This window comes from Apaloderma vittatum, unplaced genomic scaffold (assembly GCF_000703405.1).
Source record: "Apaloderma vittatum isolate BGI_N311 unplaced genomic scaffold, ASM70340v1 scaffold20561, whole genome shotgun sequence".
Classification (NCBI taxonomy): domain Eukaryota; kingdom Metazoa; phylum Chordata; class Aves; order Trogoniformes; family Trogonidae; genus Apaloderma; species Apaloderma vittatum.
The window spans coordinates 59295-79733 of record NW_009700097.1 but is presented as its reverse complement, the minus strand read 5'-3'; the positions used below and the strand labels follow the sequence as shown (position 1 = coordinate 79733).

The 20439-nt window shown below is 43.6% G+C and overlaps 1 protein-coding gene across 1 annotated transcript in view; it reads right to left on the bottom strand.

The window, feature by feature from the left end:
• Positions 1–20439, bottom strand: part of LOC104280857 (lipoma-preferred partner homolog) — a gene marked incomplete at its 3' end in the record, with an annotated part of 74160 nt that overhangs the window by 30952 nt on the left and 22769 nt on the right. The window contains exon 4 of the mRNA XM_009878647.1: positions 8780–8949. Coding sequence (XP_009876949.1) covers positions 8780–8949 — 170 coding nt within the window. The remainder of the gene's footprint in view (positions 1–8779; positions 8950–20439) is intronic.

Genomic DNA, 20439 nt, shown 5'->3' with positions numbered 1-20439 from the left:
CTGTATTTACTTCGGCAAGTTCTGATTTTTTATCTCTGGGTGCTGCGCAGCACTTTAACTTCACTACATTAGGAAGGACAGGGCCAAAATCAATAGTACATGCATCTGATGGGAACGCAAACCTAAATTACAGGCCTTATTTCAAAGAAATCACAGCCTTTCTAAAAATAATTGTCTTCAGCAGTTTAAATTGACAAATAACTATGCGGGGTTACAAGCAAGCAGTAAGACTTCATGGAAGAGAACACTGTCAGGGTACCTCCCACCCTCTTGGGTTTTCCAAGAGCCCTCACTTAGCTTTCAGCTCCTTGTTCATATTCACACTCAGCCACTAAGTAGCAGTGGTTTGAAGAGGGGAAGTAAAGAAAGGTGCAGACTGCAGCTAGGCAGAACTTTGGGACTTGGGAGACCTGAGCTGCACACCACAAGCCATGCTTGTGGGCCTGAACAGGTCACTCAAGCTCAGAAATGGATGAAGCGGGGCCAGAAAAGACTCCTGGGTCTGCTGTTGCCCAGAGAAGGCTCAAGTAGATCTTAACACTTTTTTTTTTTTCTTTAACAGATGCTTGTCCCATCTGCCCCTGAAGGCTTTCAGCAATGGAGATTCGTGTTGTAAACAAAGGGCATTTATTCCTCTTAGGGTTAGTTTTCTATCTGCAATAAGGAGGCAATGCCACTGCCTTTCCCCCTTGATTTGCTGCTGTTTACCAGGAAGGATTTAAGAGGCAAAAGGTATCACCTGTCATTCACTGATGCATCACAAAGAGTGCTTCTTACAGTGGGATCTCTAGATTTTACTCAGGTACCAAAGAATGAAAGCAGTAAATAGTTTGCAGAGAAGGTGGTGAAATACAACTGAAAGAAAAGCAGAGATGAATGTTACAAGCACTAGATGTGGCTTGCCATCTAACACCCATCCATACTTGACCACAAATGAGGAAGATTTTCCCACTACTACAAAGATGCTGGTGCATAAGACTTCATTCTTTCCTTATAAGCCATTTCTGCTAGCTCTCAATGGCAGACAAGAGTTGGGCTACCTTCTGAAGGGAAATCTCAAACCACAGCTTGAAGTCATGCTAAATGACTTTGCCATCCCCTGTACTGCAGTATGACCCATAAGCAGATGTATAGCCAAGAGCCATGAAACCCCACTGGTCCTGAAGAGAGGGAGACTATTTTCTTCCTAAGAATATTCAGTTGGCCAGTGGAATTCACCCTGTGAGGCGAGAAAATCACTGAATGGCAGCAGCTGGTCCCTCACAAGATCGTCTTATTTCACTTACACTAAGAACTCCTACCACAAAGTTTGCCCATGGTATAGCTTTTCTAGATTATACATGCCAAATCAATTTTTAGTTCATATAATCAAATACGAAAAACGCCTCTAATTATAAAAGTGAAAGAGACAAGATGACAATTCAAGCTGCTACAGTTGCCGAAACATGCAGAAGGGAAGACCTGGATTCTACCAAGCCATCATAAAAGTCAAGAAAGTCCAGGTGTGGAGGAGGAGTCTTCACCTAATAAGGACATATTTTTAAAGAAGGACCAGGGAAAGGAATAGCATGTGATCCATCCATCCCCAGAAAAACTCCGAGCTACCAAGATATCACTGAACTACTTAAGCAGTACTTTATACCCAATCTGCCAATACAGATATATCTATTAAGATGCTGTCCAGCACTATGGTGACTTCTCCAGAAATAACCCACTTCTAACACTGCTCTCATACCTACAAAATCCATAGTCGGTCTTCCTCTAAAGCAATACTCCCCTCAGCTTTCTAGAAAGCCAATTATACCAAGGTGTGGCCTGATCCTCTCACTATCTACTTCAACATCAATCACCTACCTTCACAAAAGTCAACACCAAAGGCAATCAGGAACTGCCGATTGAAAACAAAGGGTGCACTACATCTTTAATCCCATCAAGTGATTTGGGCCAGTTAGCCAAGCATATCCTGCTGCACTGAGAAAAGAATAATTTCATCCTCTAAACCACCGCAGCAGACAAGAGTGTGGTCTCACTCAGAGAATGCTCCGCCAAGGTGAGGCCAGCACACTTCTTGGCAGGGCTTATGTTCTCATGTCTTCTAAGAGCACTAGGAATATTTCCTCTTACAGCCTTGGTTTGTAGACTACTTGTCCTGTCCTTGTTGGACAGCAAGATGAATTGGTTCCATCCTCTTTGATATGAGCCTCTGCACCTCCACAGAAGAGTTCCTGTATAGCATACCTCATCATCTCATGGTATGCTTTCTCCCCTTTCTTTATAGTTCCAATTTAGAAAGGAGGTTATTGACCCCTTCCCCCTTGCAAGGGAACCTTTTCCTCCTGTCTAGTAAAATAAGAGGCATGACCCATCCTCTCTAACAGCTGGTAGGCCACTGAAAAAACAAATGCAGGTTTCAAGAGGGTCAGCCAAGTTCAGCATCCGTCCCCGTTTTGCTTCATTGACATATTCTCTCACACACATTTTTGTACCTCCTAGACTCCTGGAAGCTTCAGACACAGCTTATGCAATAGCACCCCATCCTCCTCTGTTTTATGCCCTAATTGCACAAGGCCATTTATCAGGCAAAGTAGTAGCGTTGAGCTTACCACCGCCACGCCTCCCCCAGCTTCCATCTGTATTTTTCGTATCAACTGCCGCCGTGTGGTATTAATAGAAAGGACTGTCACACATTTAAGGGCTTTATTCATCTGTCAGTTTTACAAATGATGATCGGTTTACCAGGAACGACTGTCCTCACTTACCATAATTTGTTTTCCTAGTAAGTTACCAACTGGGCCTAGACCAGCAAAATTATCAAAGCTAATAATCAATAGGATTGAAACAAGCCTGTCAGCAAACCAAAACTCTGGACCTGCTTCGTGTCAGCTGTGCCCACAGACCTCTTCTGTTGTAGGCAAGAAATATCCAGGGCGGGAGCCCGCTGCTGCCTGGTACAGCCAAGCTGCATCTCTCTGCTACAGCAGCCGAGACTTAATGCTTTTAGATCCGCGGGTCACAGGTTCAGCTCCCTGCTGCCGATGACTCACGCAGGAGCGGCGAACTAAAACTAGCAACACCAGCTTTTTTTTTTTTTCCCCATATTTTTTTTTCTCTAGGAGAGAATTGAAGAAGAGCATTGATCTCAATGAAATATTTTGAGGGCAGAAAAATTCCACCACGTAAAGAGTGCGTGACTTCTCTTTCGTTTATTTTATATTTTTGTTCCAGTTGTCATTCTGAATTCAAACTCTTTGGAAAGCAGGCATAATAGTCTTAATGATCCCATTGAGCAGTTTAAATTCAAATTGTGGAGCACTCGCAATACCATGCTGGCAGCACTTTCCATAAATTACTCTCAAATTCAATACGTTGCTTGACAAAAACAAGAATAAAGGGCTTTTTACTTTAAAAAGAAGAAAACTTGTATCATAAAAAAATCTTTAAATTATAGTTTCTCTTTTCTGGTCCAATTTAAATTGTTACATGGTTGCTAAATTAGTGCTGTAATCTCTGCTTACAAATTGCAGAATTATTTTTAAAAATAGATGTAATTTTACTGCAGGGATCAACCTTACACTTTAAACCAGATATGCTGGAGGTAGATGCTCTTGCACAGCTTTCAACCAACCACGCTCACGTGCGCTTACAGGGTGAAGTTTACAATACCATTTGCACTGAAGCCCAGAGCAGTTTTACCTGAGATTTCAATGAACACAAATTGAGTTAACACGGACAGAATGATTAACAAATTTAAGCTTTCCCAGAATGCTTCGTGGCACCAGCAGCTCTAGTTGAACCATTTACTAAAACATCAGCATTTCTCTTGTCTTCTGAACTATCTCCTCCTACTGAATTACAGCTCCTGATAGGCCAGGGAGTTAGAACCTAGTAAGAGAGAGAAGCTTTGAAGAGATCTCATTTTTTTTTGCTCACAAAATGAATAATCCGGTAAGAAAGCGAAGCACTGTGATCTTGAGTTTAAAGCTGGGGAATGGCAACGATCAGGGCATGACCTCCACACAATGCTTTTCCCTTCAGGCATTTCCACAGCTTTAGTACTATGCAAAGAAGAGCCTCACCACGAAAGACCCTCGCATGTGATGTTTGGGGTAGGGTTTAAAGTCACATCTTCAACACCTTGCAGCAAGCAGCAGAAACAGGGCCTCATTCCCTGGGTTTCCATAAGGCACTGGACAGCAAACCCATCATATTCCCCCACTCCAGCTAGACAGAAATGAGTTTCCTTTCCTGTCCTTTGATTGCTCACAATTTCTAACCCTCCACTTCTCTGAAGTCCTTCACCTGACCCTGGATATTTCTGCTTTGCTTTGTTAGTTATTTCTGTTTTCTCATCCCCTTCCCCACCACATCATCGCCCTTCCCTCAGGGTCCAGCTGCAGGTCACATTGACTTGGACGCGACAGAAGAAACCCTCAGAGGCCAGAAACATCTGAAGATCTTGCTGCTTTCTGCACTAATCGCAGGTCCTCAGCACCTCTCAGCCTCGGAGAGTTTATCTCCAACTGCCAACTGCTGGACTGCCAGGAAAGCGGATAAAGAATGGAGGAAAATTTCCATGTCCCAGAGAAAGTCATCAGGACATCAAAGAACATCCCATTCACAAAACAGCAGCATCACTCTTGCCAGACCGGTGTGCCTGGTTAACCTTGTGTTCAGTCCTTATGATAATACAGTATCTGGAAAGCAGACAGCTGGCACTGCTCTAACATCTTGCTCTTCAATCTTTTATAACAACACTTCCACTGATATTACTCTTAACCTTTTCTCTGCACCAAGTCCAGCGCTAAAAATCTCTTCAGTTACTTAGAGAAAGCAGACCAAATGTTTTTTGTCAGTAATTTACTCTGTAAGGGAGGAGAAAAGAATACCGATCACATACTGTAGATACAGCACTCATCACGTGTACAGCAGTACACTGGTTACACTGGAAATCCTGTCATGATATTTCAGATGTTACTTGACTGTCGTAATGACTAGGAGACATCTGTCTTCTATTAACACTTTATTTTTTACAGCTGCTTTTAGTTCAGCAGAAGTGTCTTAATGGAGAAGACTGGTACTCTTTTAGAAATAACATCAATAATGAAAGAATCCTTGGATGTAGCACAAAACCAGAAAACACATTGGCAACAGAACTCACTGCCTTCACAACATGTAACAGGAAATGATAGTGTCTGGCTTTTGGATGGGGGGATTTTTGTGTGAAAGAAATTAACACTGGTACTCAAATTCTGATTAGGAAAAACATGTTGATTTTTTTTTTTTTAAACAGGTGATTGAACTCCTTAGATGTTAATTCAGACTTCTGGGGAATTTAATCTTAACTGGGTCACTGATAAATAAAACCAGAAACAAAAACAAAAACCCCAACCCTTCCGCAGGCTATTTAGGCGTGGTATTGACTAACCAGTAATTAAATTCAGCTCTTCGCAATAATCTTAATTACGGCTTCACTCCACCACAACTAAGAAGAGTCACATAATAAACTGAGAAGATTAGCCAATTCTAACTGTTGAAAAACTTGTATTTTTATATTTGCACATAGTTTTCAGGCACATAAGGCCACAAGTCACACAAGGGAATTATTAAAAAAATAATCAAAGAAATAATGAATTTATATATCACAACCAGGCAAATATTAGTTCATTTTCTTTATAGAAATGAAGCAGCTTGGCCTACTGGCTTGCATAATAGGTCAAGACTTTTGGACTTGGGGAAACGAGGATGTGTGCTAGAAATCAGTGTGTATTAGGTATACCAGTAAACAAGCCTCACTGAATTACTGAGGTTTATACCAGCTAAAAATCCCGTTTTCTCAGCTGGTCACAGCCATGGATTAGCTGTTCAATCTTGGGACAGTCACACAGGCTTCACCTTTCACAGGAATTCAGGTCCTCACGAATTTAGGTCTAGGTTCTTTAGTTTCATTGATTTCCTACAGAACTAGGGCTCCAACTGTTGAAGTTATTTTCTGATAATGGGATTTGGGGAAGCTCCAAAAGAGTCAGAGGCCACCATTCGCCAAAATCCTCTAGCACACACTAGATTTTAAGCAGGTCATTAACTCTCATTGACTTCAGTATGACCACATCACACATCTAAAGGCAAAAGCATTCAGGTTGTGCCTCAGCAATTTGAGGGCCTCCAATGCATTTGTGAGAACAACCTGCAAGTGTAGCTCAGGCCCGCACTGTACATAAGCACTCAGCATCCTACCAAAGCCAACGCAGGCCTCGTTTCACTGAAAAAATCAATGAGACGTACTCAGGACACAAAGTCCTGAGGCTTAAAGCCAATGGCATGACAGGTGCCTGGATCACAGCATGCTGGGGTTGGAGGGGACCCTCTGGCAATCATCCAGTCCAACCCCCCCTGCCAGGGCAGGTTCACCTAAAGCAGGTTGCACAGGGTGGTGTCCAGATGGGTTTTGAACACCTCCAGAGACAGAGGCTCCACTATCTCTCTGGGCAGCCTGTTCCAGCGCTCTGCCGCCCTCACAGGTGGAACTTTCTATGTTCAAGTTTGTGCCTGTTATCTCTTGTCCTGTCACTGGGCATCACTGAAAAAAGACTGGCCTCATCCTTCTGACACCCACCATTTAAGTATTTACACACATTGATGAGATCCGCCCTCAGTCGTCTCTTCTCTAGACTAAAAAGCCCCAAGACCTTCAGCCTTTCTTCATAAGGGAGATGTTCTAATCCCCTGATCATCTTTGTAGCCCTTTTCTGTACCCTCTCCAGCAGTTCCCTGTCCTTCTTGAACCGCAGAGCCCAGAACAGAGTAGATCTCCTGCAGATCTGTTTTTTTGGCACAGCAGAGTCCCAGACTTTCTGAAGGCTACAGAGACTTAGGCTCCCAACACTTGCTCCTCCCACATTTAAGAGTTTAATGTGTGCTTGTGTGAGTGGTTTTTTGTTTGTTGGGGTTTTTTTTTGCATTTTTTTCCCCCTTCTTTGCTTCATCAGATTGGCAGGTTCCTGCTTTCCATTTTCCACTCATGGTACCAGCTGTCCAGCTACACTTACATAGCCCCATCAGCTTTGCCATCCTTTCCCTCTGCATGTGCAGCAGCAAATGGATACAGACATGTTTTGGGTTAAGTCCATAACCAAGTTTTTGTGGATGGCATGGATAAACACTTAAGGGCCCCTTCTGGTTCTATAAAAGAAAGCTATTAAACGTTTACTCTTTCCTCTGTACTCAGAGCTGCAAAGCTGTATCACAAAATGTACAAACGCAGATGCAACTAGGCAATTATTGTTCCTTTATCCCTTAAATAGATAGAAGATAAATTTGAAAGAAAACAAGGAACAGAATCCTTCTCCCTTTCCTTTTTTATCCTTTTATCTCCTAATGTATGAAGTTTACTGAATCCTTGCCAACAACTCACTCAGGCTAATGAAGTGTATAAGTAATGGAATTAAATAATCTTAAACCATTACTACAGTGGCTAATGCAGATGTTTTCCCAAACTAAAGCAGATGAGTGGTGAAGAATGCATGCTTGATTTAAAAAAAGAGGAAAAGAAAGTATGAATCTGCAAGCAGCTGAAGTCAATTCCAGCCTGAAGTCAATGAAATGTTTGATTTTGGTTACATAAAGTTGCTTCTGTCACATTATGAATGCACCTTCCTAAAGGCTGCAGTGCTTTGCACATGGTCAAACTCACCATGGAATTGATCTTAAATGTTTCATGATGCAATCATTTTAGTGCAAACAAAAATGGAAATGGTTTAAAAGGTACAGGTTCCATCAAAAGATCATTTAGTCTTTAAAAGCAAGTTTTTAACAAGGATCATATATCACTGACACAGTAAATAAGACAGTATTCTCCCTTTTTATATTCAACATTTCAGGAATAATCCTACTACAAAGGCTCTGCAAAACCAGAAGGAATAACAGGATATTGGTGACCTTTTCAGAAGCATGTATTATTGGTTTAATTATTATTGAAATGCCAGAAATGTCAAGTAAAGCATCAATTTTTACTTTCAGAAGCACAAATCCAATTCTGAAAGGGTCTCAGGCCCAGTTTACGAAAAAAAGCTCTGGATTGGAGGTTTAGAGGAAGACCCATCAAGACTTTCAAGAATGTTTTGATGCTGTTCTTATTCTAAATTATAAGTATTATCCCTATATACTGTATGCTAAGGTCACAGCAAGGTAAGGCCTCAGGCCCATTGTGTGGCATTTCCTTAATTTACAACTCTGCAACAGGTTCTGACTAGCTCTTATGGAAGCCTCTTAAAAGGTGCAGCTTCTCAAAGCAACTGTTGCTTGCTTTAAGAAGAAGTTGTGGGAGGCACAAAATGAAATTTTAGGGTAAGGTAAGCATCAAGATATCCAGTCCAAAGACCCTTAGTTCAAGGTAATGCTAGAAGTTTCAGTACTATCTTGCATCCCACCTCCTTAATCTTAGTTGTCATCACAGTCTGTAAGCATTTGGTATCACGTTTCTCATCACAGAAAAAGCTTCTAAAAACAACACTACCACTTAAAAATCACTGCACAGTCTGCTCCTAAGAAAGAGCCACCTCTTCCCTTGTCTTTGGCCGCCTCATTTCAGAGGGAGGTTAGACCAAGAAACAAAATCCATCCAGGAAGCTAAAAAACCAGAGTTCTTCTGAAAACCATGGAAAAACTGACACCCATGGTACTACCACAGGACTCTCAGGTTTTAACTGTAAAGCAGTTGCACAGCAATGAAAAAAATCAGCATTTCCAATGTCTGTGCATTAAAACCAGGGTGGGTACTTACAATATAGCAGGGTTCACAGTAGGCTTTTTTCTCCACCGCGTAGAAGGGCTGTCCCCTCAGCTTGTTGTTGCACTTCATGCAGGTGAAGCACTCCACGTGGAAGACCTGGTCCATGGCCGTGCAGCCGGTGCCTTCCCCAACAACATTCTCCCCACAGCGGGCACAGCGGCCTGTCACCAAAGGGAGAGGACATAGTCACAACAAGCTCCTGGTCTCAACTGCAGAGAAGGTCCTCTCACACCTGTGTCGTGTAGTGGGCAAGGGGGACATGGCAGCTCAGCTCACAGAAGAGTAACTTGTGCTGCTCCTGTCAAAGATCCGCTGCTACTGGAAGGCATTCTGGTGATAGAAAATCTAGAGAGGCTTGAAACTGACTCCCAAGACTGCACTGGTATCAGATCTGTTGCTTCTGCTGGCCAGTGACCATAATAAAGAGTCTAAGCCCCAGATGCAAACCATTCAGCTATCAGCCAATCCAGCTATACAGTCACCCTCAGCTCCTCAGTTAGATGGGATAAACCTGGGCCTAAAGACTTGTCCCCACATGAAAGGAGTTTGTGGTAGGATGCCTCATAAAGCTGCCTAGTGGCAGCGCAATTGTTACCATTTTAAAAAGTAGTTTTTGCTTGTACAGCTTAAACCAATTCCCTAAATGGAGCCAATTACTTTTTTTTTTCTGTTTGAAGGTTAATATGGATTAAGATATTGTATCTATTTAAAGCACAGAAACTATTATTCAAGAAACTGATGTGTGGATACTTTATTCTTACCGTCCTCCAAGAAAGGTGTATCAGAAGGTGGTAATAAGGAGTCTAAGCAAAGACAAGCCCTAAGAGCTCTGTTTCTGAAAATTTTTCCTAGTGCCACACACAGGTCTATAACACATAGAAAACCTGCACATGCACACATGTACAAAAGGCTTGCTGCCTTGTATTTATTATTGAAAATGTTGTGTGGCAGACAGATTTAAAGCGAAGACAAGATTCCAGAGAAAGGGGTTTTTCTAGAACACGGGAATGACATTTTCCTAGGAAAGATTGTGGTGGAGGGTGGGTAGAAGGCACACCTTTGCAATTGTCCTCTGTCACTCCCTTGAGTTCTAGAAGACAGAGAGAGCCCATGCAGGTCTGATGTCCTTACCCAGCAATCAGTGTTGAAAATAACTCATGCACAAAGTCATGGGAGGTATTTAATGCAATCCCACCACCCTACACAGGAAAGCTCCACCTAAGGCAAGAGAGCAACTATAGTCTGGGACTTTGTCACACTCAAAACAGTGTTCTCCAGTTTGGGAATTGTGATGTTTCCAGTCTTGGGACCTTGTACTCCTCCATCAGGGCTCTGTGGGTGGAGTGGTGTGGTCACTGAGGGTGGGAAGGAGGGGAAGGGAAGCCAGGGATGAGGTGTAAGCAGGAAGGCAGAATGAGTTCAAGATAGAATTGCTCATAAAGGTGTATTCAAATAATATAACCTTGATAGTAATTAAATAATCCAGCAACAATACCATGTTCTCTTATATCATGACCTTTGCTTATTGACCTCTTCAAACAAATACTGCACAACTTCCTAAAAGAACATGGACATGTCTCATCACCCCAACGGCAGGGATGCTGTCCTTGTGCAGTTCCCCATCAATGTCCCTGCAACCACTCCTTCTTCCTTGTCCTTCCCAGACTCCAATAAGCTACATCCAGAGAACAAAGCATGTAAGCTACTTTTGGATCCCTCAGGATGTAGCAGGATGATATATATACACATTTGAGATATATTGGGAAAGCTTGGAAAAGAACCTAGATCATTCTGATTTGCTGCAATGGTATAACCGTAGTTGGCATGAAACAGGACAGACAGTTCCCGACTCAAACAGCTCCCAGTCCAAGCAGTGGGGAGAGAGAAGTCACCAGATAAATCCAGACAAGCCTGGAAACTCCCCAAAAAGGAATTAATAATGTTGTTTATAAACCTAACTTTCTTTAGCATTTGTTATTAGCATTTTGATTGACAGTGTTGTGCTTTAATCACTCCACTGTAATACTTCTCGTGAGAACTCCTTTTTTATAAGCAGAGAAGGAATGCAGGATTCCCAGCATGGTGGTGAGGCTACAGAGCATTGGGGAAGAATGGAAAAAACCATGAGGACCATGAGGAAGAAAAAAAACCATCCCACTGGAGAGAACCACAGGAGAAGTACTGCTCCAGGAACGTGGTAGAAGAAACCTCCTGTACACAGCACAGGAGCTGCACGTACACCAGGAGAGCACTGCGTGGTCCTGAGCGCGGACAAGACTGAGCGTGCTCCCGGGCCTTCTCCAAACTGCTTGTGTAGCTGGGCTGTAATGTGAAGAGATGTCTGGGGAGCAGTTAATATCTCTCTATATAAAACATGAAATTGAAAGCCATTAGTGTATTACTTTACACAGTGTTTTTCCAGGGGGAATATTCCGCTGAAGAATTTATTTTCCCTGGTGTGCCATTCTGTGATCATCCGGTATTATTTTTATGAGGCATTTGGACACGGAATAATGTAGTGTCTATGCAAACACTTCTCAGCTTTCTTTGTTAACATCTGAGTAGAACATGTGGGAATCTTTTATTCCCCTCCTCCTCTTCTCATATTCATAATTTAGCCAGCTCTTGCACACTTCAACATTTATCTTCCTCTTTGACCAAGGCATCTCTCCATTTACCGGAGAAGCTGTCTATGCAGAGATCATACTTTGAGCTGTACTCCTTGTGTCAGGACACCTGGGTCTGTTTCCTAACTCAAATATACACTCTTGTAATCTCTGGCAAATCACTTGGTGCCTTTGCACCTCCGTCCTCTCTTAGGCAAAGGGCATAAAGACATCTTCTCTGTCTCCCAAAGGTGCCCTGAGGCTATGTTCCTGCATGACTCTGAGGCATTCCCCAACTAAGCTGCTGGTGGCCAGGTACAAACTGAAGAGCAGCACAACAGAAGTCTTGGCCAACTTCTTCCCTTAAAGTTGGTATTTCCTTAGGCTTTCCTTCCTCTTTCTGGGTTTTTCCACAGAAGATTCCCATTCAGGCAGTGACAGACTTAACCTGTCTACATTTTTGAGAAGCACAGCTTCTGCTATTATGCACACAGACAGAACTGCCCCTATAAACTCTTGCACAGGAAAGCTTAAAGAAAGCTTCCTTTTTCATAAGTTTATATGCAAATTGTAACACTGTGGCCTGGAGCAAACCATGTTTTTCATGAGATGTGGCCACTCCAGTCAGAATCAAAACACAAGCTCTGTGCCTAGTAACACCCCAACTGACTCACTCGCCCGAAGGGTAAAAGCAAGTATGCCAAAACATTCAAATTTGGGAGCTAACAGTTAGGTGGTTGGATCCACATAAAGGCATGTGGGCAAATACACAACTGATCTGGCTTGCAGTGACATGGCCATTAGGGACTGCACCTTCTGCAGACCTTGGTGCAATCTGGGAACCCACAAGACTTCTGTAAAAGCTGGTCACTTCTCCCAGCTCCTGTGTCTTGCTCAAATTTGCTTGAAAATGGCTATTAGTTTCAAGTGGTGTTGGTGAGGGAGGAACTGACAAGCAGACAGGCACATGCACACAGGCAGTGAGATTGCACAAGCCTCATTTCCTTAGAAAACCAGAAAAACCCCACTAAAAACAATGTATCTATCATTATGTCTGATAAAAACAAAACAAAGGTCTGTTTTTCCTGTGTGCCAATTACCAACGGCGAAGGTATTTGTGGTTGGACTCACCACAATTAAGTGCCCACACATGTTCCCCATTTTAATATTTTCACACTGGTTGAAATAACCCAGTCCGTTGTGTGCAGAATACCCATGAGTGAATACAGAACAAGTTGCACTGCTTATTGGGAAAGAAGTAGCAAAGGCAAAGCTTGCAATACTCAAGAACAAACAGATTGCACAAAAAAGATTACACAAATAATCTAAGAGAAAAATAGCAGGCAGCGTATTACAGTAGAAACACAGAACAACGTGACCCATTTGCTTCCCACAGAGACAAACAGCACTTAAAAGGCAGCTTAAAGACAAAGGACAAAATTAGTACTAAACTGCATGAAGATGAAACTATGTCATTTCAACATTCTCCTTGTGCCCCTTCAGCCCTTTTTAGGTCCCCTTTCAAGATCATTTCTGCAAAACTAGAAGGTGATATGCTGGCAGCAAGCCTGGGAGACTGGAGTCCTCTATTTTTGCATGAAAGAGCTTCATAACCTTGCATGCGACCTTCCTTCAGCCTAGCCTGGCTGCCAGATGTTTGTCTTATCTTGGGGGGACATACAGAAGTGCCCACAGAGGCTTCCCTGCTGAAACTGCTCGAAATGCCATCATTACTCAGTAGATCACAGAGAAACACTTCAGCAGCTGAAAGGAAACATCAGCTACTAAACTTTATTCTGAAATGTCCTCATTTACTGGGTTTTGTTGTATAAAGAATTTGAAATATCGCAAATCTGAAGGAAGAGGGGGAAGGGAGGAGAGGAGCTCCTATAGCACATGATGCCACGTTCTAACTTCTTGTTATTTTATTACTATTATTACATGGTTTTTGCTTATACCATCACAGATCCTGGCTGCTCAGATTGTGGAACAGCCCCTTTGTCCCGTGTATTGGACAAAGATAGAATTCAAAGAAGGGCCCAACTGCAGGACCTCACAATCAGTAAAAACTGGGTATAGATAAGAAATACAAAAAACAAGAAGACAAAACTGATCAGGAAAACTGGTCTCAGTACTCTGTTTTACTGTTGACAAGGAGTTTGTAGACAGCCCAGCAAAAGAAAAGGTTAAGGCAGAATTTGAAAGAGGATCTGGAGGGAGTTTGAGGGAAGTTTAACGGGATGCTTCTGAAGAGAGGACAAAGCACAAAATGGAATGTAAGCGCTTGAAGATTGATTATAGACACCTGCAGATGGAAAGGATGAGCTGATATGTGACTGGAGAATACTAGAGGGAAGAAAAGGTGGGAATAGGTCATTACAGGTCGTGCAAGTAAAGACAAAAAGCTTCTGTTCAATATGATGCTTCTGTTCAATATGATGCAGAAATTAAACCAGAGGAGAAATAAAGAGGCAGAAGTGACCTGGCCTGTTACAAGCTAGAGAGTGACTTCTGCAGCCACAGTCTAGTTGAGCATGAACAGGGAGAAACCACATTTTTAGAAAAGAATGTTGCAGAGATTCAAGGTCACTGGAGCTTGGACATAGGTTTTATCTGTGAGCACGAATAGAAAAGGCCATAATCTGAGCTGTTACTCAGCAAGATTCTTAAAATTTGGCCAGCGTCTGGGCGTGACCTGGAGATGAGGAATTAGATACAGGGTGTCCAATCTTATCTTGGACATGAGCCACTTTTAAACGTCAGATTAAGAATGAGCCAATCAGACAAACATCCACCACTGAAAATGGATGATGAATAGGTACATGCTCTACTAATGCTTATGGCATAATATTCGGATAGCAATCACACCAAAGCCAAATACAGGGGTAATGTAACTCCATCCAGCTAGCTTGAGATGCTCCTGTTTGTACATCCAAGGGCTGCATTAGTCTTTTTTAGGCTACAGCACTTCTTGTCTGTCACACCTACATAGACACTAAGCTGCTGAGGGCACCAATTGTCTCTTGCTACGTGACATATGGTGCCTAACACAGACAATTCAGGCAGTAAGTAGAGATACCGAGAGTAAAGAAAGCAGAGAGAAAATGTGCAAACGTTCTCCCTACAAAAGGCTTAATTCATGAATTCAAAGCATGCATTCTGTGTAGAGAGGAGATAGGGGATAATTTTCTGATAAAAGCATCAAAGTAGGAAGGTTCTGCATTTGCTGAAATGTAGGGGAAAAACACATTGCTATCTCAAAAACTTCTGCTTGACGGAAAAAACCTGTTTCCCACCTAACAGTACTGTGGGAATATACCACAAGGTCATATCCTTAGTGCCTATCAATTACACAATGTCCCTTGATCAGCTAAGTTTATTCCCTATTTCTCACTGCAGCCCTGATACACTATGCAAGAGAGAATTAAAGAAATACAGCATACTGCCTTTACAAAAATGTACCAAGAACATTTTTAAAATATGTAAATATACTGAACAAAATATCTCACTAAAAGTTCCCCTGGCAGCCTCAAGACACCCAGTATTTCCGCTGCGTTATTTTTCTAATCATCTCTGTTTAGAGTTCGCCAGTGAATGCATTTTAGAGATTCATGACACATTCTGCTTTTGGACAGCTTTGAATCAGCTGGCAGTAAATGTGGAAAAATCATTATTCCTAATGAAGAAATATTGATGACAAAACAGCATTTCGAGGACAACGTTGACCATAAGTCAACAACGTAACAAGATTTTCCCCTCTCTGCCTCCTCTTTCCTAAGGACTTTTATCCGAGGGTTTTCAAGCATTTCCCAAGCACGTGGGATTCCGCAGGGCACCTATGTCATGCAGGCACAATTATTTAATTTTAAAAGGATACAGGAGTAGAAAGGATAACAGTGTAACAGCAGACCTTTACTGCCAGTACACCTAAATCATTAAGTCTCGGTGGTAGAGATCCCGCAACCCTTAAGCACCTAGGGGGTCTTAGGTTCCTTGATTTGTGCAAAGGCAACAAATTAGGCATCTCTGATCCACAAGAGAGGGTTTATTCTCTTCCCATGGAGCACTGGACGTATATGCCTGCCTGTGATGATTAGGTTAGGGTATGGCACGTTGATCCTATTTGTCCTGGAGTTATTCTAACACTTTGACACTCAGGGCACTGCAGTATTATGAAGGGAAGCCCAAAGATAGTTCACGCATGTTGTAGGAAACTATGGTATTTTTCTCATCTTATCCTTGCCTTTCTTACCTGCTCCCTTTTTGCTTTTGAACTCCCAGCTTCTCACTGAGTGGGAAGCCCTTGGCAATGGTTTATTCTGCCACGATCCAAGCTTGAAGTTCCGCCATTTGACAGTAGCAGGATGTATGCATCGGTTGTCTTACACAGCCTTTGGACATGAGACAGATCAATCTTAATTCCCTCTCCTTCAGCAGACGTCAGAAAACACAATCTTTCACAGTAAACAGAGCTTCATGCTGCAACGTGTGCCTGTAGCACTTCATAAATTAAATCCAAGGCCGTGACATAATTACTGTGTCCTGGTTATTCTGCTTCTACTGCGCTGCACTTGTACTCCAGATGTACAGGTCCCTGCAGTGACCTCCTTGTCACTTGTACCATGCTTGTCCAGCAGTAGCTGCACTCTCCTGTTGTTTGCATCCCTTTCCTCCAACCACAATACAACCTCATATTCTCACTTTGCTTGGCTGCAAACCTGACACATTCCCAGTATGCCGTGGAGGTCTCATTCCACTCCACACAGCAAATTCACTGCAACTGCGCAGGCTCACGCTGCTAACACTTTACTGTACCTTTTCAAATGCTTCTCCATGCTGCCTACCACAAGGTTACTAACCCAGCCAGTCACCAGACCTCGTGGTGAATCTTTCAAACACCCCGTGAAGGTAGAGAACTGTCTGGACACTCAACATGCAGTTGGGGAACTTGAAACACACACAGGTTGCTGAGGGTCACACAAGGAATTCGTGATGGAGCTAGGAACTAAACCCACATTCCAGTTTAGCCTCTTTAACCACAAGACCATCTCTGAAAAGGCGTGAAGGTGAGACAGGCTTGCAGCACAAAAACGCCTCCATTTCAGAGTGAGCTCCCAGCACCAGTCCTGCTGGAATCCTCTCCCTGGCAGGATGAAAGTGCTCCCCATGTGAGCCATGCTGTCACTATCCGCCAGCCTGGCTGAGCCATGTGGCAACAGAGCATGAAGTGTTTCACGCCCCTGTTACTGTCCTCTGTTTAATGAGAGAGGAAGAAAAGCCTGGCTGGTCCCTGTCCCTTACACATCTACATCACCCTCAAGTCCCGGGGACACAAGAGACAATATAACTTGTTTGTGATATAAAGCAGATTACAACATGGTAGAGGCACCTTCCTAAATTATTGCTACCACAATGCAACACTGCCGCAAAATAAAGGTTTGGAGAGGAGCACTCTTGATTCTCTCACAAAGTTACAAAAATTCAAGTTGAACAGGATTTTGAGAGGGCATGGAAACTATCTTACTGCCTTGAAGGTAGGATCAACTCTTTTTTCTTGACAGATACTTGTTTAACCTGTTTCACAGAACCTCCAGCAACAGGGCTGTCACCAACAACTTGGTCAAAAAATTTCAGTGAGCAACTAACCTTACCACTAGCAAGTCTTTCTTTCCATCCAACCAAAATGTCCTTGGCGGCAACCTTGGCTTGGTTTGGTCTACACCAGTTGGATGGGAAGCTTCTGAAGCGTGGATCTGCATGAATCCTAGAGCAAAGCTGCCCCTGCTCCCTCCCCAGGCAAGGCACCTGGCAATGTAGCCAACGTTGATCTGACCTGCACCCAACACATCGATGAGGTACCAGTCCCCAGCTTGGGTGATCTGCAGTGAGTGTCCCAGCCCAGTGGGGGTCAGTGATGCTCTACAACATTTAAGGTCCTAGAGATTTTTTTTTTTTTTGCAGCATGCTCTGCTTTTTGGGTTGTGTTGTTTTGTTTTGTTACATTGTGTCAACTTTTTGGCACATGTTTTACCATGTGCAAACCCCTTGAAATAGAGCCTCAGTAACATCTGGAGACAAAAGAAAGAGGATGAAAAAAAAAGAGGAGAGAGAAAATACTCTTCCCTTTGCTGATCGATCACAGAAATGCAAGTGAGAGAGTAAAGTGTACTGTATTTACTTTATAACTGCCTCCTTTAACGCCGATGAAAGCTGCCAGATGACAGAGACTACAGCTGTACATTCAGCGAGGAGCCCCAGCTCGGGCAACAGAGGAGCGAGGTGTTTGCACAGCTTTGCCAGGCGCTCTCAGCCACGGCCGGGACCTTGTTGTCTCTGGAAGCAACTGAAATTCCTGCCTCAATTCCTGTCTCTCCCGCTGCCCGACCCCGCACACAGGGTGCCACGTCCCTTGCTGCTTCCCGGGCACCCCTCGCTACCTGCTTCTTTTCACCACTGCTCCCACCCTGGGCTTAACGCCAAGCATAGATACGGTAAAGAGAATTATTTCCAAGTGGCAAGTATAGAATTGGATGGGAAGATGTAACATTTCACAATTTTATTTATTTTTTTTAAAAGGAAAAAGATTTTAATGTTTGGGGGTGAGACTTTCAAAGCACTGATTTGCACCAAAGACCCCAGCTGACAAATGCTTAACTAAATACAGAATGCAGTAATTTCATATAAAAAAAAAAACAAAACCCTCCTACTTCCACAGAAGTCCCCCACCTTCCTGTAGACATTGCTCCTCTCCTTCAGGGGAAACTGTTCACATATATGAAGTTAAAACAGCAAGAGACATAAAAAACTGCCTCTCATTTCTCTCATTTTTTTTTTCCAAAATAAATGTGGGGAAAAATTTGTAAGCACTGTGAGTAAGTAGGGCTTTCCCATGCTTTCAAAAGCTGAGAAAGCTCTTCTCTGATTTTACCTACATAGGAAAATAAGAGTTTTTAGAACAGATTACTCTTCTCCTTGGAACACATCACTAATGTCAAAATCTTATTTTTTAGTGAGACCTTATAATTACCTGGCACCCAGGTGTGCTGATTTTGGCTGGGGTAGAATTAATCTTTTTCACAGTAGCTAGTATGGGACTATGTTTTGGATTTATGCTGGAAACAGTGCTGATAATTCAGGGATGTTTTAGTTACTGCTGAGCCGTGCTCATACCAAGTCAAGGCCATTTCTGCTCCTCACCCCACCAGCGAGTAGGCTGGGGGTGCACATGAACCTGGGAGGGGACCCAGCTGGGACAGCTGACCCAACTGACCAAAGGGATGTTCCAGACCATATGGCATCACGCTCAGCATAAAAAGCCAGGGGAAGGAGAGGGAAGGGGAAATGTTCAGAGTGACGGCATTTGTCTTCCCAAGTAACCATTACATATGATGGAACCCTATTTTCTTGGGGACAGCTGAACACCTGCCTGCCCACGGGAAATGGTGAATGAATCCCTTTTTTTGCTTTGCTTGTACGCGAGGCTTCTGTGCTACTCATTAAACTGTCTTTATCTCAGCCCACAAGTTTTCTCACTTTTGCTCTTGTGAATGTCTCCCCCATCCCAAAGTGGGGGAAGTGAGGGGAGGGGCTTAGTTATCATCTAGGGTTAAACCATGACACCAGGGAACAACCTCAGCAGGTCTTCACTAAAACCCTGATGAGGGATAAAGATGAGAGTATCAGCTGAGTCCTAGCGGGGCAAGCAGGAAAATTCTCACTGGGCAGCCTATCCCACAGTTGATACTGGGGGTTTTGCCCCTCATGGGAAGGACCTTAGTGAGGGAAACTGCTGCTGGCAGAGCTATGGATCAGACAAATTTTGGCAATTCTGGTGTTCTCAACAGCAGCAACCACTAAGTAAGGTCCCTTTGCACTTACACTTGCAAAGTGACATCACACAGTAAATGCTGGACAGTGGAAGGACAGCACATAAGGTGAGCAACCATACTTGTCTGAACCTCCTGCAGGGAAAAAAAGGGCAGGATAGAGAAATCATTCTTCCTCCCATCCTCATCAGGGGCAATGGGCAAGGGGGAATTTCCCGGGCAATTCCCTAACCTGCCGGGCTCACTCTGTAACGCTGTGCGAGATTTCAGGATTCCTCTTTTGGAAAGTCACAAAAACTACCTTACAATTACAGGGAGGGCCAGTGGGAGAAGCCAGCAGCTACATGGGGGCAGCCTCTCCCCAGCCTGTCTGGGCCCCCTCGCAGGTGTCTCTCTGAGAGTGCTGTCCCAGCCTGCTCACCCACTGACTCAGGAGATTAGTCTTGCTGGTAGAGCAGTGGAGGGTGTCTTCAGGGGCTGCTGCACCTGACGCTGTACGTAAGCGGTGGCTGCGAAACAGAGCCGAGATGGAGGCCAGACAAGCTGGTCTCTGCTTCAGATGCTCAGTGTTCGTTATGCAACAGTTGGTGCATCTTCTCCCACGCATTCCTCCAGGTGGGGAGCACCAGTGGCCGGCTGCCCAGAGGCTCATGCTGCCGTTCGGTGCAAGCATGCCTTAAATGCAGATCAAATTCTCTCCCTCTTGCTTTCTTAAGAGTTGAACCGAGGGTGCAGTTAGAAGGGATCAGCTAAGACTCACGCTGGTATAGACAGCAACCCTTATGTCTAGGTCAAAAAATTAGCGGTCTTTTATCACCTCCCCAAAGGACTACCGTTAGGTTTGCTGCTTTCAGTGTGAAAGTGGTCCCAAGGAGCCCAAGTGATGGGTCAAGCCCCTACGGTATTCAGTGATGAACAGAGACAGAGCAAGCAATGTCCCCATCCCCAAAGACTTTCACCTCCAACTGCTTCTGTGTTGCACAAGGTCACTTCAAACCACTCCTGCTCCCCAGCCCAGCCAACCCATTTCATAAGCCCAGGACAGGCGCCATCAATATGCTCACCAGACTCAAGCCCAGCCAAAAATCACACCCGCTGCTGGGCATGAATGACTTGATTCACTCATCCATAGCCTGGCTGAGCTCCAGTCGGTATTCGGCAGCTTGTCTCTGCCTCACTGCATCACTGGAGGGGTGGTGGCATGAAGTGATTTTTACCA